The 24,260-nt window shown below is 34.1% G+C and overlaps 4 protein-coding genes and 1 non-coding gene across 8 annotated transcripts; 3 read left to right on the forward strand and 2 right to left on the reverse strand.

Moving 5' to 3' along the window:
• Positions 1 to 4,846: 4,846 nt before the first annotated feature.
• Positions 4,847 to 9,525, reverse strand: LOC114395513 (ELMO domain-containing protein A-like). Of its 3 annotated transcripts, none has more exons than XM_028357306.1 (9): positions 9,276 to 9,525; positions 7,793 to 7,902; positions 6,971 to 7,039; positions 6,601 to 6,716; positions 6,451 to 6,505; positions 6,097 to 6,217; positions 5,843 to 5,890; positions 5,612 to 5,706; positions 4,847 to 5,302 (listed from the first exon to the last, which is right to left on the reverse strand). In XM_028357306.1, exons 1-9 carry the CDS (start codon positions 9,349 to 9,351, stop codon positions 5,204 to 5,206), a joined length of 789 nt encoding a protein of 262 aa, XP_028213107.1. In that variant the 5' UTR covers positions 9,352 to 9,525; the 3' UTR covers positions 4,847 to 5,203. The 3 variants fall into 3 exon arrangements, with proteins under 3 accessions (XP_028213107.1, XP_028213109.1, XP_028213108.1); XM_028357308.1 differs by having other exon boundaries at positions 7,793 to 7,962; XM_028357307.1 differs by having other exon boundaries at positions 7,793 to 8,011.
• A 3,477-nt stretch (positions 9,526 to 13,002) lies between these two features.
• LOC114397555 (60S ribosomal protein L17-2-like) lies at positions 13,003 to 14,925 on the forward strand. The gene is made up of 7 exons (XM_028359642.1): positions 13,003 to 13,107; positions 13,202 to 13,238; positions 13,408 to 13,448; positions 13,959 to 14,189; positions 14,284 to 14,386; positions 14,468 to 14,535; positions 14,622 to 14,925. Exons 1-7 carry the CDS (start codon positions 13,105 to 13,107, stop codon positions 14,682 to 14,684), a joined length of 546 nt encoding a protein of 181 aa, XP_028215443.1. The 5' UTR covers positions 13,003 to 13,104; the 3' UTR covers positions 14,685 to 14,925.
• LOC114397809 lies at positions 13,598 to 13,729 on the forward strand. The gene has a single exon (XR_003663432.1). It is a non-coding gene; the product is annotated as a small nucleolar RNA snoR74 (small nucleolar RNA).
• An 884-nt stretch (positions 14,926 to 15,809) lies between the features above and the next one.
• On the forward strand, positions 15,810 to 17,327 carry LOC114397556 (probable signal peptidase complex subunit 1). 2 transcript variants are annotated; one of them, XM_028359643.1, is made up of 2 exons: positions 15,810 to 15,931; positions 16,847 to 17,327. In XM_028359643.1, the coding sequence occupies exon 2, from the start codon at positions 16,847 to 16,849 to the stop codon at positions 17,126 to 17,128; it is 282 nt and encodes a 93-aa protein (XP_028215444.1). In that variant the 5' UTR covers positions 15,810 to 15,931; the 3' UTR covers positions 17,129 to 17,327. The 2 variants fall into 2 exon arrangements, with proteins under 2 accessions (XP_028215444.1, XP_028215445.1); XM_028359644.1 differs by lacking the exon at positions 15,810 to 15,931 and adding an exon at positions 15,998 to 16,365.
• Positions 17,328 to 18,218: 891 nt separating this feature from the next.
• Positions 18,219 to 21,710, reverse strand: LOC114397554 (small ribosomal subunit biogenesis GTPase RsgA 1, mitochondrial-like). The gene is made up of 6 exons (XM_028359640.1): positions 21,560 to 21,710; positions 20,710 to 21,378; positions 20,011 to 20,226; positions 19,728 to 19,922; positions 19,438 to 19,631; positions 18,219 to 18,795 (listed from the first exon to the last, which is right to left on the reverse strand). The coding sequence occupies exons 2-6, from the start codon at positions 21,340 to 21,342 to the stop codon at positions 18,612 to 18,614; spliced, it is 1,422 nt and encodes a 473-aa protein (XP_028215441.1). The 5' UTR covers positions 21,343 to 21,378; positions 21,560 to 21,710; the 3' UTR covers positions 18,219 to 18,611.
• Between the last annotated feature and the right edge of the window lie 2,550 nt (positions 21,711 to 24,260).

The raw sequence follows: 24,260 nt of genomic DNA on the forward strand, positions 1-24,260 counted from the left end.
TCACGTCATCACTTGATAATGTCATCTTGTCACATCAACACGACGTGTTATGTCATTATTAATTTGTAAGGATTAAAATCAAAACAAAAACAAAAAGAATGAGATATTTGCAAGGATGAATAATTAATTTTAAATTAAATATTAAAATAAAGACTTAAATATTAAAATAGAGCCTTAAATTAAATATTAAAATTCACACATTTAATAATGTGATACACTTAACATCATCAAGATTTTATAAATTCTTACTCTAAAAAATGACTTATCACAATCATAATAGTCATCACCATCATTACTACATTGTCATTGTGGCCACCATCATCGCTACTATCATTATTCTCATCTTCGTAGTTCTCATTACTACCACTATTCATATCACTTCCCACACAACCATTATGTTATATGTTTTTTGAAAAAAAAAATATGTGCCTACAAATGGATATAGCCCACTTCCACAACATAACATCTAAGACAATTCCACCCGAGCAACATAATAATAAAGAAAACAAGTCAAGGCTAGGGTATTCAAGGTTAACAGATTGAAGAAGATCATGCCTGACATTATAGATGAGAGGCAATCAGCATTTATAGAAGGAAGGCATATGTTACACAGTGTGTTAATAGCAAATGAAGTGGTTGATGAAGCTAAAAGAAACAAGAAGTCGTGCATGGTATTCAAGGTTGACTACGAGAAGGCGTATGATTCTGTCTCATGGGACTTCTTGATTTACATGATGAGAAGAATGCAATTTTGTACCAAATGGATACAGTGGATTGAGGGGTGCCTAAAATCTGCATCTGTTTCGGTTCTCGTTAACGGTAGTCCCTCATCCGAGTTCTCCCCACAAAGAGGACTCCGACAAGGGGACCCTTTAGCACCGTTTCTCTTCAACATAGTTGCTGAAGCCTTGAATGGCCTGATGTCAGAAGCTGTGGGGAAAGGTTTATTTAGAGGGTTTCCAGTTGGCAAAAATAAGCTGGAAATTAGCATCCTCCAATATGCAGATGACACAATTTTCTTTGGTGAAGCATCTATGCAGAATGTCAGAGCAATTAAGGCAATTTTGAGAACCTTCGAAATGGTGTCAGGCCTTAAAATCAACTTTGCCAAAAGCAGCTTTGGAGCATTTGGCATGTCACAACAGTGGACACTTCATGCAGCAGACTACCTTAATTGTGGCTTGTTGTCCTTTCCTTTTACTTATCTTGGTGTTCCTATTGGAGCAAATCCAAGAAGATGTCAGACGTGGGACCCTATCTTGAGTAAATGCGAGAGAAAACTAGCGAAATGGAAGCAAAGACACTTGTCTTTCGGGGGGAGAGTGACTCTTATACAGTCAGTCCTAACATCCATTCCTATTTATTTCTTTTCATTTTTCAGGGTTCCTAAGAACGTGCTGGACAAGTTGGTGAGCATACAGAGGAAGTTCCTATGGGGTGGCGCACTTGAGCATAACAAGATAGCCTGGGTCAAGTGGGACACAATATGCCTCCCAAAAGAAAATGGGGGCCTGGGAATCAAAGACATCAACGCTTTCAACCTAGCATTGCTTGGGAAGTGGAAGTGGAACCTTCTTCAGCATCAGGGAGAATTGTGGGCAAGGGTACTTGAATCTAAGTATGGAGGGTGGAGGAGTTTGAATGAGACATCAAGAGCTAATACCGAATCCATATGGTGGAGGGACTTGAAGTTGCTTTCGAATCTTTCGCAACATAGTGAGGCAATGCAGGATACAATTGTGTGGAAGGTTGGAAAAGGGGATAAGTTCAGATTTTGGGAGGATAATTGGATTGGTGGAGATGCTTCGTTGTCAGCCAAATATCCTAGGCTGTACGCCATTTCTTGTCAGCAAAACCAAATTATCCAGCAAATGGGGGATTGTAAAGATACGGGGTGGGAGTGGAACTTAAGGTGGAGGAGACCATTGTTCGATAGCGAGATTAATTTGGTTGTATCGTTCCTAAAAGATGTTGAATGCAAAAGTATACATCCCCAATATGAAGATCAGTGGGTGTGGTCGGCAGATCAGAGTGGACAATACACGGCTAGAAGTGCTTATATTGTGATGAGGGGGGCCATATCAGAGGAGACAGAGGGGGGAGTTTTTCAGGAATTGTGGAAACTTAAGCTTCCAAGTAAAATTTCAACGTTTGCATGGAGGCTACTCAAGGATAGACTACCGACTAGAGTAAATTTGAGGAGACGACAGGTTGAGGTAGAGGATAGCACATGCCCTTTTTGTAGAAATATGGAGGAGAGCGCAGGTCACTTGTTTTTTCAGTGTAGCAGAATTCTTCCTGTATGGTGGGAATCGCTGAATTGGACTAATATTGTGGGTGTTTTCCCGCTAAATCCAAAGCAGCATTTCCTCTATCATATAGGTGGACTGGAGGGCGGAGTGAGGGCTAATAGGTGGAAGTGGTGGTGGCTTGCACTCACATGGACAATTTGGAAGCACAGAAATAATGTCATTTCATTTTTTCAAACGCTACTTTTGATGCCAACAAAGTGTTGGACGATGCACTTTTCTTACTTTGGACGTGGCTTAGGAATTTGGAGAAGGGCTTCAACACTCATTACAACCACTGGTACAGCAATCTTAGTATAGGATTCAGTCACTAGTTGTGGACTTAATGTTAATTGAATGTTACACCTTATTGTCGCCTCTCTAGCTAGGCAATGGTTCCGAGCTTGACCAACCTATGGTTTGCGTGGAACCATTTGTGTGGCTTCTAACTTAATCTCTGTATATTTTGGTACCTCTGGTACTCAAGTAATATAATCATTATTGTTTGCCGATCAAAAAAAAAAAAAGTCAAGGCTAGGGTGGACCACTTTGATAGGTGGTTGATTGTGGACAAGAAATTTTAGCCATTAGATTAATTTATCTTAATAGGTTATACATTGTATCTTACACGCCAGATTATTTTCCTTCATCTCTCTCCTTAGCGCCAACAACTGTTCATAGCCAGCTGCCACTCACCACAAACAAAGCTAATCACTGTCGACCACTGCTGGAGGGGATTTTCAATGTCACGATTTTGCCATTTTGACTACAACGTCGGCGCCGAAGAGATCTCAACAGTGAAAAGAAGGGTCTCGAAGAGAGCCTCCTCATATGCCTCACTTGCTGCCACTTCCATCGCCTAGATCTGTCACAGATCTCTGACTTCAACGTCGAAATTTGCCGTAGAAACAAAATGGAAGAAAGATGAACATTTTGAAACTCATATTTGAAAGTAGAGCATTTCAAAATTCAAAATATGAAAAAAGATAAGTAGTAAAGAGTCATTAGAGTTGGTGGGTGGTGACAAAATGGGAATAATGGTGGTGAGTGGTGATGTGGTCGTCGGAGATGATGGAAGGGTCATCGAAAATTATGGAGAGAGAGGGAGAATGAGGGTAAAGATTTGGTGTGACCAGGATTGAAGTACCAAGCAAACTATAATGCACCAGGGTAAAGATTTGCCATAAATATAACTAATGCAGTTTTCTAGAGGTTTCCTGAGGATGATTTCATAAATTAATAATTTAGGAATTTTTTTAATTAGTATGATGATAAGATAATTGACATTGACAAAAGGGAAAATATCAGACAAAATATAAAAGGGTTGAGAGGAAATTATATATATATATATATATATATATATATATATATATATATATATATATGATGTTATGTGTTTTTTGTAGAGAAATGTCGAAACGGTGGAATTGTGGAAGAAAAAGGGGGTGTGTACTTCAGCAAAACAGAAAACTACACTTACACAAAAACACTAAAAAGAAAAGCAAAAGTGTTTTGTGTGTGTGCAGTGGACGAAAAACTAACTTTGTTCTAAAAAGGAGCATACTACATTAGATGAGCTCCTGGTGGGGGCTTTCTTCTCCACTTTCTGCAGGGACAACTAGTAGAGAGAAATCAGAGAAGGGTGGAGAGAAGGGCTAAGGTTTTTTAGGTTTTCTTAAAATGGCGTCATTTTGACAATTTTGTATTTTTTTTTACGCGAAACCCAATATGCGTTTTTAAAAATCAATCAGATCACCGGGTTTGCATAAAACCAGCTGGGTCTGACTGGGTCATATCGGGCCAAATGCATGGTCGATCCAATAACCAAACCAAACCGGTTATGCTATCGAGTTCCATTATCTGTGTTGGATTAAAAGAAAACTCACAGAAAATACCTTTTATAATAGAGTTTTTATGGTATTTTCAATAGTTAAGGAGATTTTGATATTGTTAATTTCTTAATCAATCAAATTACATGTTATTTTTTCGTTAATTATTTTTTATTTTTTATTTTTTAAAATTAGTCCTTGATTATTATTTTTAAAATTTTTTAAATTACAACTTTTTCAAATTATAAAATATAATTAAAGATAACTTTAGAAGTTTAAATTCTAAAATCTTTTTAGTTACTTTCAACATTTTTTATAAAATAATACTTAAATCTCATCATCCATTTATAACATAAAAATAAAATAGTCAATTTTATATTATAAAGTTATCCAATCATAAATTATCTCATAAGATCACATAAAAATAAAATAGTCAATTTTATATTATAAAGTTATCCAATCATAAATTATCTCATAAGATCATTAAATTTTATGATAATTACTTTAAAATCTATTTCTTAGATATGAATGAAAGTTAAATTCCATGATTATCTAATATGCATTTGTATGTCGACGTAAATGGTATAGATTAGCATGGTTTTCTTCACGTGAAATTGTAATTTACATTTTCCATACACCAGAATAGAAAAGGACTCGGAGGTAGTACAATGATTTGGAGGAGCTCGTGAAAGAGTTAACAGCAAACTACAAAACTCTAAAATTGTAGCCTTACCAGAATATGAACTCGTAATAATTGATTCAATAGATAGATACGCATAATCTAGGAATCCAATCACTAATTAGTCAAAACTTCCAAACGAGAATCTCGTGGAAGCAATGTAAAGATAAAAATCCACCCAGCAAATGTGGAAATTTCTTTAGCACTAGTCATTAGTCAAGGAGTCGAGTTCATTTTAATTTAGATCTATCATATCATGTAAGGAATAAAAAGGGGGATAAATTAAGAAGATATGCTAGACCTAGTTAATGGACATTAATTAAAGTTAAACCTATAAGCAAGTGAGCGAGGATGTACACATTACACAAACTATGCTTCGTTGGAAGAGAGGGTTTTTGAGCCACTTGTCAACAAAGAAGACTGTAAGAAGGCATGTCTTCAATCCGTAGAACATCATCCATCAACAACTCTTTCTCTAGCTGAACTCGCGTGGATTTCAAGACATCCTGTAACAGAAAACAACATTTTATTCAAATTCCGGGCGAGTTTGTTTAAGTTTATTTTTTTAAATAAGTGTTTTTTCAAACAAAATAAGTAGCTTCATGGTTTTCTGATGTGTTTGTATAAACTGTTTTAACTTAAAATTAGCAATTTTCTGTTTTTTTAATAAGCAAATCTTATCTGTTTCTTGTGAATAGCATTTATTTTGAAATTACTTTTTTTAAGTTTAACAAACTCACCCTCAATCCCTTTAAAAGAAGCACCTTAATAAAGCACAACAAAATTTACTCAGCAAGTACGCAATGGATGCTTACATTAAATTCCATGTATGTAGCATTTCTCTCCAGCCACAGTTTGTCCATAACCACGAATGCCGCACAGTAGAGCAAGTCAAATGCCCATTCATTTTCTGTAAATGTATCAGAAAGAAGAATGGTAAGATTTAAGAAATCACCACCTTTGAACTCTCGGGTAAATGACATAAAAGATAATATCTCAAAACATTTTTGTGTATAAATAGTGAAGAAACAGTTACTGATTCTAACCTGAAAGCATCTGCAGAAAAACAGCTCTTACAAAAGTCCTGGGTTTGGCTGCAAGCGAAGAAACAGCCCCGCATTAGAAATATTGTTGTAATTAAGATGAGAAATTTCATTCCCTTTTAAGATTAGTATATTATGTGATTTGAGTTTCTTTGGAGACTTAGGCCACAAGATTTTATATTTAACTAAATATGAGAATGTGTTACTAAAATAAGTCAACAACTATGTTTTGGTGCAAAAGACTTTTCATGACGTACTGGCATCAAGGTCCAGCATTTGCATAATCATAAATGTGATATTAACGCCAGCAACAGCAAAGGGATACTCCCAAACAGCTCCTTTTCCTCCTTGTTTCTTCAATAGGCGCTGAAAAGAAGTCTGCAACAAGTAGAGGAACATCAAAACAAAAGCAAATAAATTATTTGTCAGAAGAAGTTGGGTTAAAAACACTTATTTCATTCATCTATAAAATGTCACATTATTTTTAGAAAAATCGATGGCCTTCTTAGTTAAAAACACTAAATCAAGATGCAGATCCAAATATTTTTATTTTGGGAGTCTTAAGATAGAAATGGTGCCACCGAAAGATAGTAGCTAGTTCAGAATCTCACGGAGAATGTCTTCGCAAAGAATAGTAGGTTCTCCAACGAAATGAAACCAGCTCCTCTGTTCACAAAAATTGGTCCAGAAGAAATGAAAAATGACATGTCAAGAAGGAAAACAGCACAAAAACTAAGAAAGGGGTGATAAGGCAAATTAACCTGAAATCAGTAGATGGATCTCTACCCTGCCATCCCATTTCTTTCCATTGATCAGAAATCAAGCTTTGGAGCTCCTGATCAGGAAACGAAGCAGACCACAGAGCTCTCAACGCTTCCTGTCCTTGAAAGAATTTCTGGATGAGTAACTTGCAAAAGAAGGCTAAACACTAAACAGATGTGAATAAATAAAATTTCAATTCTGCTAAATTTGGCTTTGTCATCCAATTTTACATGTCAATTTGCTGGTGTAAAAAAATTAACTGAGAATAGGATTGCAGCATATCCCTCAGCAAACGATGCTTACTCCAATGCAAAGGAAAATAATTAAACTAAGATATAATGTTGGAACCAAAAGTTACAGAATTTATACCTGGTGTTCAAGCTTGGAAGCATCAAAATAAACTTTCATCCGGCGCTTTAGTCTTCTCAGTCTTTCCTCCTACAAAATTTTTACAAAGTTGCTGCTCAATGAATTCATTTTTTTTCTTGTTTTCCTCACTGCTCTCTGTCCTCAACAAATTCATGACAAGAAAATAAATGAAGAAAAAAAACTATTAAACCATTTATGATGGAGAACACCAGACAGTTTGGAAACAAATTATGAATGCATTTTCAACATTGTTTCTGCAATTATTCTCAGAAAACAAAACAACATTTCCAACAACATGAAACTCTAGTTATAATCACATTTTTCAATTACCTTCAAAAACTATTGCCAGTTAGTTTCCAAAAGTTTTTCAGTTATTCTCAAAAACTATATTGAAATATATTTTCACAGGTCATTGAGAAAGTTTTCCATTTGGAAACTGCAGGCTTTGAAAAGAGTGAGAAAAGGGCAATATACAAATGGTTCAACTTCTTGAACTGACAGAGAGACACAAATTGGTGAAAATCCCAACTTTGATAACTTAAATTGTAACTTATGAAGAGGGTTCCTATTTTAAATGAACAGTTAATGAAAACACTAAAAAGGAGGAAGCTGGCATTCAAGCTAGTACAGAGTATAATAAAGCAGTCAAGCGGGTTTGAGTAAATCCAATAATGCCCCGGCAAGGAGAGAAATCTTGTAAAAGAAATGTGACACATAAACTAAATCTGAACATATCCAGAGATTAAAAATTATACAACAGTTTATTAATGTCGAGTCAATCAAGTAAAACAGCAATGTGTAGGTTGTAAATGACTGACTAACCTGTAAAGGGGTCAAACTAATGCAGATTCGTTGACAGTTTCCCTTACGCTTGAAGCAAACACAGGTGAGTCCTTTACCAATCCATGCAGGGGAGCCACACGTTGCATGATCTATATACAACCAATCAGGAGACTTCCCCATTCAACCCTTTTTTCTTCTTTTTATTCAACCTTTTTTCTCAAACAAAGCCAGTAGTAATCACTTGGTTGAGGAAAGCAACTAAAAAAAGAAGTTAGTGTTATCTACTATCTTATTATTTTACAAGTTGATTGAGGTAGTAGCACATGACCAAATCAATAAGGCAGAGATGTTGTGTTTTGGGTGGAACCGAACCGTATCACTTTGTAGGGAACATAATCAAAAGAGAGTTGCGTATGGTGAAGGAGGAGAAGAGGAAGAGTGGTAGTAATTTGAACAGTGTCCATTGTCGTCTTTTGCCCCGACAAATACAAAAGCAAAATGACTTAGACAAACCGTGAGCTGTGATGTTGGGCCTATAGGACCACGTGGGCAGATGAAGATTCATTTCATTACATTACATATTATTATCATCTCCATGTGACCAATAAAATAACTCCTTTTCTTTTTTTCCTTTTGTCTTTTGGCCTTTGGTGTTTTTATTAGTTCAGTTCTTCCTGGTTTTGGTAACTTCCCTTCCCCACCACCGTTCCCATGATCTTGTATGTTACATCAGACTTCACTCACTGTAACAACTAACAACTCCATTAGTAACACAATCCTAATTATTCCTATCCTATGTAGTAGTTTGGTTTGACTAGTTGAGTTTCACACATGCTCTCTCGTCCTATGTGGACCCTCACCCCTCGCCCCGGTTCTTGATGTGACGAAACAAACAAACCCTCCACTTCAAAAACACCGAATTCGGCACTCATTGATTTCCACGACTTTATTAGGATTACAGTAAAAAAATAAACTGACACAAAAAATTTAAATTAAAATAAAATATAAAAATATAAACTCATTTCATTTTACTTATTTTTTATCCTCTTTCAACTCGAACAAAAGAATCCTTAGTTTTCTACTTTTTCTGTTTAGTAACATTGGATTCTTCAAATTTAGGAAACATAATATTATTGTTCTTTTATCTCAAAACCCGATGTTATCTTCAATACATGGCTCGTAAATTATATCGATAATATGGAGGGAAACTCTACGAAATAGCTTAAACAGATCGCAGCGTTTGTAATTTCAGTAGAGAGAATTATAATATAGCTATAAACTATGGGGAAAAAAGTATCCACAAAATTTAGATAAAACTCCTTGTGTATCTTTTGTGTTGTTTTTCGAAATATATTTAAGTTTCACCTCAGTAATCCACATAATTTTATCGGAACAAAACTCTAATTCTATTTACATACAGTTATGAAAATGTGTAAGTTTTGTTCTAAAATTATGCTAATGCAACGAAACGGAGCATCGAAAGAGAAGAATGAAAGTATGAGAAAACTCAAAATAAATGAACCTGAAGCGTGAGAGGGGGTAGAAGGATTGGAAGCGCAAATGGGAAAGAAGGTGGCGTTGATCCTAACGAGGCCCATAATAGCGCTGAATCGTAATCTAATCTAACCTATTTGGTTTGGTTCTGGGATCTGCGAAATCCAATTGGATGATGGAAGGTGAATGTGGTACTCTCTCCAGTACTTATTCTAAGAAGTAAGAATAAAAGTAAGTGTGTTTTCGTATTTCGATTACCCTGTCGTTGCCAAACTCCATGTTTGTCTCTTCTGTCTCTGCTTTTACCATGTTAGAATCTATAAATAAAAATAATTAATTTTGTATTAATTAAGAAAAATAGTTAATATTTTTAATTTTTTAACTCAAATAAAATAAAATTATTTTTAATATGTATTTTATTAGAACTTACTATTGTGAATAAAAAAACCATTAAAATTAAATAAAATATATTTTAGAAAATATAACATTAAATATAAGAGAATTAGTTAAATTGACTTATGTTTAAATCCAATAGAGAATACTATTTTTTGTTTATATATAAATTTAAAGGAAAAACTAGTAGTCTTTTGTCCTATTAACACTTCTGTCCAACTCACAATTCATTGCGTTGAACTTTAAAACCTAAATAAATGATCTGACCGAAATAAATAAATCATCGGAATTCTCACGACTGAAATTGTGGCATTAATTAACCTCGGCTGGACATAACACTTGCTAAATATTTGAATTAAAGTATAATAATAAAGGTGTGAGATTTGCATAATTTTTAAAAATATTTCTCTCATTTTTTATCCATTTGAACACAAATAAATCAAGGGTAAAATAACAATTTCTGAATTCGAAGGGCTACTATTGTGACTAAATTAAATGCATTGATAAGATTAGGAGATGTTTGTTTCTAAGTTATAAATTGTATTCCAAGAAATTATATTCCTAAATATATTATGTTTACAAATATTATTTCCATGAACACGTTTGATTGTCATTAGGAATTTTTTTTTAAAAAAAAACACGAAGAAGTAAGCACAGACAGATAATTGATGTAGAAAATAAATTTTAGAGTAAAATATATTTGTCCTTCTTGTGTATTTTTTAAATTGCATATGAAATCCCTTTTTTTATACTTTACAAAAACTCCCTTAATTATTTAGCTCACATTATATTCAAGCTTCCTTCATTATAAACAAAGTTTAATAATTTAACAAAAAGTAGATACATGTTACTCATATGACTTTTAATGAAATTTTATGTCTAAAATATCCTCATATTCTTTATCTTAACTCCACAAAAAAATATGACATCATTTTCAATCTGAAAATATTTTAATATTTTTCATTTTTTTCTTTTTTTTCTAATTAGACATAAATCCAGCTTTTCGTTGAACCTGAACTTACATTATTGGTACACATATGTTAACATATTTTTTTTTCTTCTTTTTTAAATTGCATATGATATTTCTCTTTTTTTACACCCTACAAAAACTCCCTTAATTATTTAGCTCACATTATATTCAAGTTTCCTTCATTCTAAACATTGTTTAATAATTTAACAAAAAAATAAATACATGTTAGTCACATGACTTTTAATGGAACTTTATATCTAAACTATTCTCGTATTCTTTATCTTAACTACACAAAAAGATATGACATCATTTTCAACTTGAAAATATTTTAACATTCTTCATTTTTTTTTCTTTTTTCTCTAATTAGACATGAATTTGGCTTTTCGTTGAACGTGAATTCACCTTGTTAGTACGCATGTGTTAATATTCTTTCTTTCTCTTCTTTTTTAAATTGCATATGATATCCCTCTTTTTTTACACCCTACAAAAACTCCCTTAATTATTTAGCTCACAGTATATTCAAGCTTCATTCATTCTAAACACTGTTTAATAATTTAACAAAAAATAGATACATGTTAGTCACATGACTTTTAATAGAACTTTATGTCTAAAATATTTTCATATTCTTTATCTTAACTCCACAAAAAGATATGACATCATTTTCAACCTGAAAATATTTTAACATTCTTCACTCTTTTTCTTTTTTCTCTAATTGGACATAAATCCAGTTTTTCATTGAACGTGAACTCACCTCGTTGGTACGCATGTGTTAACATCTCTTCTTCTTCTGGTTCTTCTTTTTTATCTTCTTAGTTCTTTTTTTTTTTTGTGCGTGTTAGGTCGTTTGGTTGCTACATTTTTTGTTGGACGTGTTTCCAACAATGCCTATGAATATGGTCTTTTGCTATGAATTTTAGTGTTTTGCTCTTATATTTGTGTTTTTAAATCCTTTATTTGAAATATTTATTTTTGATGGCTAAGTGTTTGATATAGCGTCTCAATCAAAAACTGCATCTTCTTCAAGTGTTAGCAACACTGAAGCAAGAGTCAAATATTAAAGAAAAAATTGTTATTGTCTTAAGAAAGGTTTATTTACAGGGTCAATTGTTAATTTGTTATTAAGTATTTAACAAATATTTAGGACAATTTCGTCTACTCACATATTTCAATTGACGTTAGTTAATGACGTTAACAAAAGGAGGTAAAAGTAATGTAAAAAAAAAGAGGGGTATTAGATGTAATTTGAGAAAAACACAAAGGGTGCGAGTGTAACAAAGATATTAGGACAATTTCATTTCCTCGCATATTTCGATTGACGTTAATTAACGAAATTAACAAAAAAGAGGATAAAAAAAATAAAAAAAAAGATGAAACATCAGGTGCAATTTGAGAAAAACACAAGAAACACAAATGTAATTTACTTTAACTTTTATCTCCATGAATATCAAGATATTCACCTCTTAACATAAGAATAAGAAGTAACAAAAACATATTTATTTCACATGCATGGGAGTTAAGTATTTCTTATGATTCTTTTACAAATCATGCACCAACACATGAAAATGTGATATTCTCAATTTAAAATTGCTGTGAGTGTTTATGGATGACTTGAAACAAACATCTCCTTTATGGATTTCAATGCTTTTTATTCAAAAGTCAGTTAATTAATTGGGTTGCAAATTTGAGTTTTTATTTTTATCATTTAAATATTATTTTTTTTATTTTGTTACAAAGGATATTTATGATTATATTAAGAAAAATAAATAATTATTTGTTCTCGTAATTTTTTATCAGTTAGGATAACAGATAATTATTATTCATGCTAACAAAGATTGGTTCATATCCCACGTCTGAATCCGTTGAAGTGAAAATTTTATCAGTGAACAATTTTTATGTTTTCATGATATTAAATTTATTTAATTTTTCATTTAATATGCAGAGGATTTGTAGAGAAATCATTAAGATGTACAATAACAAGTAAAATTGATAGGTTTAAACAAAAGAGAGTAAAATTTCGTACACTCAAGTTATTTGATTTCCACATTTTATTTATTTATTATATTCTTTATCTTCAATGTTATAATTTTTTTTGTTTCTCTTTTAACTTCTCATTAGTCAGAACTAACTGTGAAAAAAATATAAATATAGACATGAAATGTCTTTCTTCCATTTATTTAAATACAAAAACCATACAACAACACCATACTCTAATTTGATTAATTTCCATAGATCTTTAATTATTCTTTTTAAATTTTTTCCATATGAAAATCTAAGTTGTTACTTAGCACAGATATGGTCTCAGAACAGGTTCAGCCCAACAACTAAATTATAGTTTAATTGGGCCGGATATATTCGAAGACCATAATTGATCCATCTTCTACAAAAGGTACCCATTATATATAAAGCGAATAACTGCTAATTATGCCCTAGTTTGCTTCTTCCCTTAGCCGTTGCTCTGCTTCAACATTGCGGAAGCAGAAGAAGCGCCGCAGCTATGGTAGGTTACCAACACCAAACAATGCTTCTCAGTTTTTTTCCTCTGAACTTCGTTTTTAGTTCTCATAACGCTGTTCCGTTTTCTCTTTTCTCAGGTGAAGTACTCCAGAGAACCCGACAATCCCACCAAGTGTAAGTTCCGTTACCCTCTCTTAATTTGACAAAATTCTTAATACATGTTATTTATTTTCTGTGTTTATTTATCTGTCATTTTTCTTCACTCGAACGTAAGTGTTTGTCTTTTATGTGTTGATTTTAGCTTAATTTAATCTAATACACTGATTGTGCCATGTTATTGCAGCCTGCAAGGCCAGAGGCGCTGACCTCAGAGTTCATTTTAAGGTACTTTGATTTGTTACCATTTGATGATCTTCTGTGTGGTGATGTACTAGACCATTATGTGTAATATGCCTAACCCTAATTTTTAGAATTGAATGTGATGTGTTTTTTAATATGCATTTTTGCATTGTCCATAATTGGGAAACCTGATGAAAAAAGCAGGGGTTTGTTTTGATTATGTGGACTTCCCTCTCGTAAACTTCAGTGATATAATTTTCCATTGTTATTGGGTGAACCTCTGTTCTTTGGCTGTGATTGAAGGTTCAGTAAATGATGGAACACGCTTTTCCACTATATGCTAGTAATAATGATGGTTAACTTGGTTAACTCGATTACGTATAAAGAAAATATACTTATTGTTTTAATAACTACTTTTATTCTAATCCATTTGAGGTAATGGCACCATTGTTTATGGTTAATATGTTTTCCTCTGTTGTTGATGAAAGTTTTATAAAGATGGTTATTGGTCAGTGATGGAGTTTAAAATAATTTATTTGTCTGTCTACTTTACAGAACACTAGGGAGACTGCCTTTGCCATCAGGAAGTTGCCCCTTGTTAAAGCTAAACGATACTTAGAGGATGTTTTGGCCCACAAACAGGCTATTCCTTTCCGACGCTTTTGTGGTGGTGTTGGGAGGACGGCCCAGGCTAAGAACAGACACTCCAATGGGCAAGGACGCTGGCCCGTCAAATCAGCTAAGTTCATTCTAGATTTGCTGAAGAATGCTGAGAGTAATGCTGAAGTATGTCCTGTATAAGCATTTGATTTGATTTTTCATATGATTATTTTAAGTCAACTTTCAAAGTCATTATACTTTTGGTTTTGCTTTGCCACAGGTGAAAGGTTTGGATGTCGATGCTCTGTACATTTCTCATATCCAGGTTAATCAAGCACAGAAGCAAAGACGCCGCACCTACAGAGCTCATGGAAGAATCAACCGTATGTCGCTGGTTTTGTTGCTATCACTGACTTAATGGATTACTATTACGTACTTATGTTGAGAGTGTCTTTTTTTTGCAGCTTACATGTCATCTCCATGCCACATTGAGCTGATATTATCTGAGAAGGAAGAGCCGGTGAAGAAGGAGGTAATGATTGACCATCTCTCTGATAACATTATATTGACTTCCTCTTTTCTTTTGCATCAAATTCTTATCTATTGTTGCTCTTGTAGGCTGAGACTCAATTGGCAACAAGCAAGAAGAAGGGCGCTCTTCGAAGCGGTGCTTCATCTTAAATTACCCTTGAAGCTACTGGATGACCTTCATTCCTGATTTATGTCAGTTTTGTCTATCGTTTTCCTTTATATTTGTTATGAGCTGCTTTTGAAGCTTGGACAGCACCTTTTGCTTGGTATACTATGTTTCAAGTTAATTGAGTTACTCGGGAATTTTTATTATGGTAATTGGATGATTAATTTTAGTTTCAATTCTGTGGATCCCTGCTGCTGGGAATTTACGGAAGTAGAATCTTGTTCAGAAGATGCATCTTTTAGACATTGGAGAGCAATTGGGCTAACATAACACAACCAGTAATAATACTTTATTGACGGCAATGTTTTAAAAATGTCGAATCAACTTATGGATCGCCGTTGTTCAATTGGCTTAGTTGATCTTGCCAGATTCTAGTAGAATACGATACATACTGGGGTAAATGGTTGAACTCGGGACCTGTCCGTTGTACGTTTAATTAACAAGTTAAATTCACTTGAGTATGTAGCGTTATTTCGATTTATTTTTCACAAAATGGAGTATCAATTACTAATTACATACAATGACTCCAAACGTATGAATTTTGGGTAGAGTGAGCAAACTCGGTGAAGGTGGAGATTGTTAGAAAAAGACTCTCAACTAAAATAAACTTAATAAATTATTGAGCTAACCTTAGCTAAATTCATTACACATAATACTATTGCGAGAAGTTGGGTATATACGAAAATGCAAAAATACACGTGCTTAGATAAATATGAACACTAAGACAAATTGAAATTCATTCATTCATCTCATAAAGAAACGTTTATCTGGTATCACTGACATTGTTCTCACAATTTCTATGAAAAGTAATGTCTAATAGAAGGTTAAGAAATGATTGATATCTACACACATAAAATTGTTCTTAAGTGCCAAAATTTAATTTATCGTATAGAAATAACTACAAGTATTTGTTTATTTTTGTACTTATAGCATATAACAATCCTCTGATATTTTGAACAATTTTGCAAACATTCTCTAATATAAATTATTTTTATATTATCTAATACGATTTTTAAATTAAAAATTAAAAATTATTTTTAATAAAAATATTTAATTTATTAATTAAAAATAATATAATATTTGAAAAAAAAAGCTTTTCCAAATATATGTGTGTCCATTTGCCGTAAGATGCCTCGCTCGCAGTCGCTGGTCAAATGTTTGACCGAGTAGAGCAGGTTTTGCTTCAACTTTTATTCTGCATTCCATCATCGTCCATTTTCATGATCCTAAGGTAAGATTATCACTCTTCTTTCTTTTTATTTATCATTCACTGTTTGTGTTGCCATAAGAAAACTGCTTTTTGTCGCCAAAATCGATAACCACTCTTCCGTTTAGCTGCGATTTTTTCATTTCCTGAATCTCTTCTGATTCGGGTTGCCCGATTGTAGGAAACCCCATTTCAGAGATACACTATAAGAAATTTTAATCACTGTGTGTTGTTGAACATCGAGATACGGAAATGTCTGTTTTCTGCATAATTTGTCTTGTATCTTTGTTTAGCTGCATCAAATTTTTCAGTGGAATTTCGTTTAGGGTATGCTTTTACGATGAGCGTTTGTGTGTTGGGGATACAGTTATTGCCAATTACCGTTGTATTTTAGAGGATTTGGTGAACCTTAGCGAAAAAGTCTCATTTATCTCCGAGCAATCCTTTTCCAATTTTAGGTATTGAGTACAGATTCGAGCTTTTATTTCCCCTTTTTTTTTTGCTGTGCACCAATTACTGCACTGAGCACAGATTACAGTTGTACCATCGTGATTGATTATTAGGCTTAATGTTTGTCAAGGGCTCTGGAGAATGAACTATACTTGATGTTTGGATGGTTCTGTTTCTGTTCTCTGATGGCTAGCTATGATCTTCATGTTTTGCTTGGCAGTTAATGCATGGAATATAAAATATTTTGTATAAGGACACGAGAGATTCTTGATTTATTACTGAGAGTGATACCCTTGGATGATTTCAATATGTAATCTGCGTATTTTATGTTAGACTGTGTTTTCTGGTATAATCATATGACTACTAGTATGTTGTGCATCTTGTAGCAGAGCTATAGATCTAGAGTTTTTCTCTTTTTTTTTTTCTTTCAGTATTGTTATTTGGATTGATAGGGTTTGAGTATTTTTCTTTATGTTTTTGCTTCTTTAGATGGATTGGCTAGGGCAAAAGATTGCAGAGCAGCTAATGCAGATAATGCTGCTTGCATTTACTGTGATTGCATTCGCAACAGGATACCTTATGGCTTCTTTCCAAATGATGATCCTCATATATGCTGGTGGTGTGGTTCTCACCACATTGGTGACTGTCCCTAATTGGCCCTTCTTCAACCACCATCCTCTCAAGTGGTTGGATCCAAGTGAGTTAGAAAAGCATCCAAAGCCTCAATCATCTCTGAATGTAAATTCAAAGAACAAGTCCGTTAAGAAGTAGGCTTCTTTGACATATCTTAGTGCTAGTATTTTCTTGAGTTAAAAAATTCTTGCTTTGGCAGAATTTTGTATTTCTTACTCTTCTTCCCTCCCTTTCCCCTTCATTGGATATTACGATGTACTTTACTTCTTTGTACTGCAAAGGTTATATCTGTTTGCTTGAGTTTTGATTTTTTTTATATATATCTCACTTCCTTCCACCCTCTTGCACCCCCACATGGATTGCGAAACCTACATTACTCTTTTTCTTTTATAGATACGGTTGATCTTGGTTTATTTGCTTTTCTGCTTATCTTTTCACTGTTGGTCGGGTTAGGGTGTTAGATTAATCATTCTCATGGCAGAGTAGCATATGATTTCATACACTATTCAAAATATAACCTCTTTATCTGGAAATTGTAATTTTCTTTTTGTTGCTTCTTCAATTTTGATGGTTAAAAGTTGTTGCTGAACACCGAAGTGTGATGCAAATTTCTTGTGTTCTAAGCTTTTGTTTACAAAAAGAGAAACTTGTTGGGATGTGGTTGTGGAACTCGTGCTTCTTGACCAGGTTGTTGGTAATATATTCATCGCGTTTCTGTCTCCTGGAAGTGTTATGGCTGTAACACCAAATATATTTCAAAGAAATGTGATACTGATACTATTTTTCTCATCTCACAAGTACATAGTACACATCAAACATGTATTACACGTGGTAGAATAGTGATTAATATACTGAAGCGTATGCCTTCCTATTGTAACATGAAAGTTTCTCATTAGTGCCGTGTCTATTATAATTTAGGCCATAAATATGGGTGGTTTTTTTGTTCTCGGAATGGAAGAATCGTTTACTAAAAAAAACCAAGAAACAAAAGGAAAGCATGGCTCTCTGGTGGAGCTAAACATGTGCACACTCTAAGCAACACTTCCCGGTTGAGGGCATAAGTAACCACGAAGCTCCCTTAATTCATGAACCCCAAACAGTTTCCAAATGCGAGTTTCGGCTAATCCCTCACTAACCTGACAAATACATGAACCCACAACACTTGTATGGTTAGTTTGCTATGGTAAAACAAACCCGAGTACATAAATTTATAGGCTCTCGAGCAATCGACTAATTACTTCCCGTGTCTCAATTTATCATAACAACGAATGTCCAGTGTATCTTCAATTGTTAGTTGTGGTTGTAAATCCCCCCTTACAAGTCCCTGATGTCGGAAGCTATCAGTTCTAACCGAAAATGATCATCTCACAAAAAGTGTGAATGATGCTCGTAATTCAATCGTAGGCAATAAGCATGGATCAACCTATCAGTCATCAGAATTCCACAGTGTGTCCATCGGTGAAAATTTGTACAGACTATACACGATTGAGCCTACCTGACACAGACTTGGGTCAAACAAAACATAATGAACTTCAGTAATAGGAACTAGCTGACTCCGAGATACAAGCGAAAGCGCGGAAAGGAACTATTTACAATGAGTACTCTGGGGATTAACGAAATTCTAAGAGTTTTCATTCCTTAGCGCCCTTAAAATGGGATCATTCTCCTCATCAAGCAAATTGTCGTCATCATCATCCAATTCATCTAAAATTGACTGGTTAATCCTCTTCCGAGATTGTCTTCTATGCTTCTTAGGTTCCAAACGTGGTTCTGCTTGCTGAACACCCATGTCTCCCATTTTCAACCTGCAATGTGGTAACGGATTCAATAATTTTCCAAGATAAAAGACAACAGAATTGCGTTTCATCATATTATTGTGTAAGTACTAACTAGCAGCAATTTTACGGTGGTTGTCACTGTCACAAACATCACAACAATTTTTGGATAGTCTGACTGAAATGTACTACTCTATTGTAGGAAGATCAACTCGCAACAATACACAGCACAGATAATCTGGCAAGAGATGTTTTGCATTGCTGCATATTCCAGGAAAAATACTTCTACTGATACTTTCACACACCTTTTGTTTGGTTAACAAGGGCATGCAAAGATTGGCGGACAAAAAAGCTAATAAATAAATCATATTCATTGTTGAGGACATTTTAAGCAACTTAGTACTTTCTTTCATGGGCTAAAAATGTAAATGCTATGGTAATTATCATAAATAAATTAGAATTGTGCTGTGAGATTCATGTTTATCTCAATACATTAGCACGTAAAAGGATAAGAAACAGCTTTTAAAAAGGTGAAAAACCCTCATAATCACAAGAACTGCTCGAAATGTTCATTTTATAAATGAATAAAAATCCCAGAATTGAACCGTTTGATCAAAGCATCATACACAGAGAAGCATTGGTTTTGAATCAACAAAGACGCATTCATCATACCTTACATCCCCTTCTCTTTTAGTTCCAAACGTCCTGAGCTGGAACTCCTCCCTGATTCTGATTTCATCAAGAAGTTGGAAATAGTAGGAATATCTTTCCCAATCTCCCTTCACAATGCACCCAGGTTCACCCAGATGCAAGCAATTGTTAAACGAGCATTTCTCAATCTCACTGGCACTAAGCATTTTCCTGATCTGAACAGGGGGAAAAGAATATAACATAATTCAAAACGGAAAAAACCATGTTAACCCCGAATTTATTCAAATACTACAAACATAAGCATTACTAACTTCAGGAAAAGTCTGTGCAAGAGACTGCTTTGTCACTTTCAATAAACTAGGCTGGTTAAATCCAGGAGTATCAGCAAGAAAACCCCCTTCAGACAATGGAAGCAGAGAGACATGGCGAGTAGTATGCTTCCCTCTACCGCTTCTTGTTGAAACCTCCCCAACTCGCTGATCCTCAAGCCACTTGCTTCCCAGAACCTGAAAAGCAACACCCATCCACAAGCAACAAATATCAAACTCTAACATGCACTGTAGAAGACATAAAAACAAACCAAACAAAACCCACAGGCTCAAACCAATTCTCCCCTTCTGCAGCATTGGAAGGATTGCTTCTAAGGGCATTGATCAAACTAGACTTCCCAACTCCACTAGGCCCCACAATCACCGTTGTTTGATCCCTCAACTTGAAACCAAGAAGATCAAGTCCATGTCCAGATTCAACACTGCAAAAAACCGGCTCATACCCCCAGCTGCGCAACCTAGCCTTCCACGAACTAATGATCTACACAAGAAACAAAAGCCAAAAGCAATCAATTACTTCACACCAGAAAATAATTCCCAGCTAGATCGCAAATAAAAACAACATCAACCCAACAAGCCAAAACACAACAACTAAACGTTCCACAAAGTTTTACATAAACCAAACACAATAGACTAACTACCAGTCATGTTTGAATAAATATACTTCTCCTTAAGCACTTATTAAGAGAAGAATATAACAAGATAAAATGAATTGAGCTTCTCTCGTAAGCAGCTAAAAGCCCAAAATCAACTTATGCACTTTCATAAAAGCTCTCTCATCTAACTTTTCGAGCATATATAAATTATATCTTATCGGATAAAAACTCAACTCATTTGACCGTGTTATTATCTCTAGTGTAATTTATCCTATCCTATCCTATCCAATCCAAACAGAGCTTATATATAATATAACCATAATTAATTTAAGAAGGCATAAATAACAATGAGAATGCGAGAAGCTCACTTCATTATCCACAAGCTCGGTCTTGTTGAGTGCGAGCGTAAGAGGGATTCCAGTGGATTCAGCTTCCACCAGAAAGCGCGTTAGGGTGAAGGCTTCAGGCTTGGGCTGTTCGAGCGAGAAAAGTACGAGAAGTTGGTCGACGTTGGCAACGGGAGGGTCGAGAATCTCGGAGGTTCGGTGGAAGACATTCTCGATCATGCCCCTGCGGTCCACCCAATCGATGGACCCCACAAGAACCTTGTCCCCAACCATCACCCTCCGCTTAATCTTCTTCAGCAGCGCCCTCACCACGCAAAGTATCTCAACCCCGCGGAAGCTTCCAGAAGGCTCGTCGTTTTCGGGGACGATGACGCGCATGAAGTTGGCCTGCGACGCCGCCACCACGCCGATGGCCTGGGATTCGGTGAGAGGGGGGCTGGCTTCGAGGGAGAGGACAGGGGCAAGAGAGGAAAATTCCTTCAGTGTCTGTTTCGCCTTCAGGAGGTTGCGGCTTGGGGGGGCTTGTTTGTTAGGGTTTTGTTGTTGGTGTCTGGCGGCGATTCGGAGGCAGCGGAAGCGGCGGAGGAGGAGGAGAGGCGCCGCGGAAGCCGCCGCGCGGTGCCGGAGCATCGAGAATGATGACGCGAACGACATGGAAAATCGGAAAATGGAGCAAATGAATCACTGAGTCTGCGAGTGTGGAAAATGAGTGAGGTTCTGTTGGGTAGGGTGAAAAGAAAAATAAATTGAGACCAAAGTTTTGAATCAGATAAAATGTAAAATATTAAATTTCACATTATTTTTCTGTATATTTCTCTTCACCACTAAAAACGAACACAGCCTAAACTATTTTTGTGTTGTGGAGTTATACACTTTTGAGGTCAGAGTCTGTTAGAGTCCATTCTGGTGTAAACTGAAATGGAGAATCCTGCTTTCTCTAAACGACGTGACTCTGCGCTCTTCTTGCATTTACATATCCATTAACGACGCTTTGTCGCTTAAACGACGTTCAGTGGCCTACGTTATCCTCTTTTATTTTACTATTTTTTTATGAATAAAAAGGGAAAGTAAAAGTGAAGATATACAGAGAAAAATATGATGGAAACTACCAGACTATAATGAAAATTGATGAATACACTCCCTAATTACACTTGTTTTAGTTTCCATCAAACACTTATTTGTTCCATATTGATACATCACTCGTGCAAGTACTGCTTTTCCAATTTCCATCAGCTCAATCTTAAAGGAAACTATGTTCAAAAGAGTTAATTAAAGAATAAAATATTAAACTTTTATTAAAAAAACATAATCAACTTACTTTCCTTTCTCTTTTTATCAGTCAAACCAAGAAAAGATGGGGTACAACTTACATATATCCAACCCTTTTACAAACTCTTGAGATATTGCCTTTCTATACTTACAAAAGCATCCCCTACTTGGCTACTTCACATACAATTTCCCTTATGCAAATACTGTATCCCTGCATTTTGCCTAATCCTCCCTCTGAATGTGTAATCTTACCATGCTAACGTGTGCTTTTATAGTTGTAATAGACACAATCATGACTGTCAAATTCAGGAGTCTGCGTTTGATAGCAAATGAATAACGTGTTTTCTCTATCTAGAATCGGAAATTCGCAAGAGTTTAAGAAATGAATAACGTATGTTTCTGTTGCATAGGCTATGTTTTGTGTTTGAATCTCGTTGAGAATTATCTTCCATGTAAATGCAATGAATTTCGAAGGGGGCTGGTAGAGTACACAAACATTTAAATTATACTTTACTACAATTTTCTATATATTCTGAAAGCAATTTTTTTATGAAAACTTTTGTTATTTTTTAACTAATACACATAAGATAATAATTAGTAACACTTATAATAAGATTATTAAAATACAAATTTCCTTAAAAGATGTGTTCACATTTAATGTGTTTCGAATAAGATTGTATTCAAAGAAAAAAAAACATAAAAAAACATGTGAAAACAATTCACAAAAATATGACAATTCACAATGTTACCGTAACCTTACACAAAGTGCTTCCATATTAATCCTACTCAAATTTGACAAAATTGCAATTTGTGGTGCTCTCTTTCGTGGAATCAGAGGCCTAGGTTACTCAAATTACTCGCACCCTAACTTGGGAAACATGGGAATATTGTTCGGATTCTTGGAGGGATTGGTTTTAATTTAGTGGCGCGTCTCGATCAATAACACATCAAATATCTAATATTCTTTATTTCTGTTAGTGGTATAACTTACAATCGGACAGAACATGTTATTTGTTAGAAATGAGGCTGAAAATAGATTGTCTTAATCATATCTATGGTTTTATGGAAAATATGCAACGTGTCAGCTTACCAAATGAATAATGAAAGAAGCGGCAGTGATGTGTAGTGCTTTCATCGTAGAAACACCTAAGAAATAAATGTGGGAAGCAAATTTTATAATATTGCGTGAAAAAATATATTTTTATAAATATTAAATAAATAAGATTCTTACAAATTATAAGTATTTAAAAAAAAAACAGAATACAAAAATTTTATTTTGCTTATGAAGTTCGGCTTTTCAATATGCATTTTGGCATACACTAGTAAACATTTTTTAATAATATTAATATGAAATATTCATTCATTAGTTTGTTCAAGATTAATATTTATTGGAGAATTTTATTGGTCATTTTTAGTGTGAAGTCTCTAATCTTTTTTTTATTATATTATTTTCATTCATAAAATTCATTCTTAAAATATTAATAGATAAGCATGTTTGACTCACAAGTAATCACTAACAAAATTATTAAACTTAAATTAAATTACTACTAAACCAATTTTAAATTTCACAATCACTCAGTTAAATGCACACTCTAGAAAATAATTGCTCGTCTTACAGTTAGCTTCCCAGTGTCTCACAATTCTTAAAGCTTAATTGGCAATATGCAAGCCTTTTTTTATGCGTTAACACTTTGTGTGTGTGTGTGTGTGTGTGTAATGTTGTAAAGCAACCGTTGAGGATTCAAATCCATCTTGAATGCAGATCAGAGTTAAAAAAAATTAACTGCACGTTCAAGTCTGATTTCTTATGTTTCTTTGTCTGATTCGTTTGCATTATTTGCACTTTTTAATCCAAATTAAATATCACCCAAAACAATCGTCTCCCATGGATCGAACCTTTAAATGGGGGCTTTCATATTAACTATTAATATTGCAAAAACATTTTTTATTATGCTTTTTTTACTAATCGACTAATCATTTTTATTGAAATGTATCTATTTTTACATTTGATTTCTTTTAGAAAATATTAAGAAAATAATAAAATTATATTACGCTTCTCTATTATATGTTTCGATTTTAATATTTTATTAATAAATAAAATCTCTTATATTTGGAAAATATATTTATTTTCTTATTAATATAAAAAATATTTTGATGTTGATTTTGTAAAAATGTTAAATATTCTCTGTGCAGCACACCACCTAAAGTACATTCAACCACGCGATTGTTTAGATAGATCAAAATACAAAAATGAATAACTGTATATTATTATTTATAGTAATTTTCTTATCTTACTTTATTGC

Source organism: Glycine soja, chromosome 18, assembly GCF_004193775.1.
Source record: "Glycine soja cultivar W05 chromosome 18, ASM419377v2, whole genome shotgun sequence".
In the NCBI taxonomy this organism is placed as follows: Eukaryota; Viridiplantae; Streptophyta; class Magnoliopsida; order Fabales; family Fabaceae; genus Glycine; species Glycine soja.

Coding starts and splice junctions, on each gene's coding strand:
- LOC114395513 (XM_028357306.1), bottom strand. CDS start 9,351: ATGGGCCTCGTTAGGATCAACGCCACCTTCTTTCCCATTTGCGCTTCC. Junction 6,717..6,970: donor CTTCCAAGCTTGAACACCAG/GTATAAATTCTG, acceptor TTTCAAGGACAG/GAAGCGTTGAGAGCTCTGTG. Junction 6,218..6,450: donor TCTTTGCGAAGACATTCTCC/GTGAGATTCTGA, acceptor TACTTGTTGCAG/ACTTCTTTTCAGCGCCTATT.
- LOC114397556 (XM_028359643.1), top strand. CDS start 16,847: ATGGATTGGCTAGGGCAAAAGATTGCAGAGCAGCTAATGCAGATAATG.
- LOC114397554 (XM_028359640.1), bottom strand. CDS start 21,342: ATGTCGTTCGCGTCATCATTCTCGATGCTCCGGCACCGCGCGGCGGCT. Junction 19,923..20,010: donor GGGAGAATTGGTTTGAGCCT/GTGGGTTTTGTT, acceptor GTTGCTTTTCAG/GTTCTGGGAAGCAAGTGGCT. Junction 19,632..19,727: donor TTGCACAGACTTTTCCTGAA/GTTAGTAATGCT, acceptor CCCCCTGTTCAG/ATCAGGAAAATGCTTAGTGC.
- LOC114397555 (XM_028359642.1), top strand. Junction 13,239..13,407: donor ACCCGACAATCCCACCAAGT/GTAAGTTCCGTT, acceptor ATGTTATTGCAG/CCTGCAAGGCCAGAGGCGCT. Junction 14,536..14,621: donor AAGAGCCGGTGAAGAAGGAG/GTAATGATTGAC, acceptor TTGCTCTTGTAG/GCTGAGACTCAATTGGCAAC.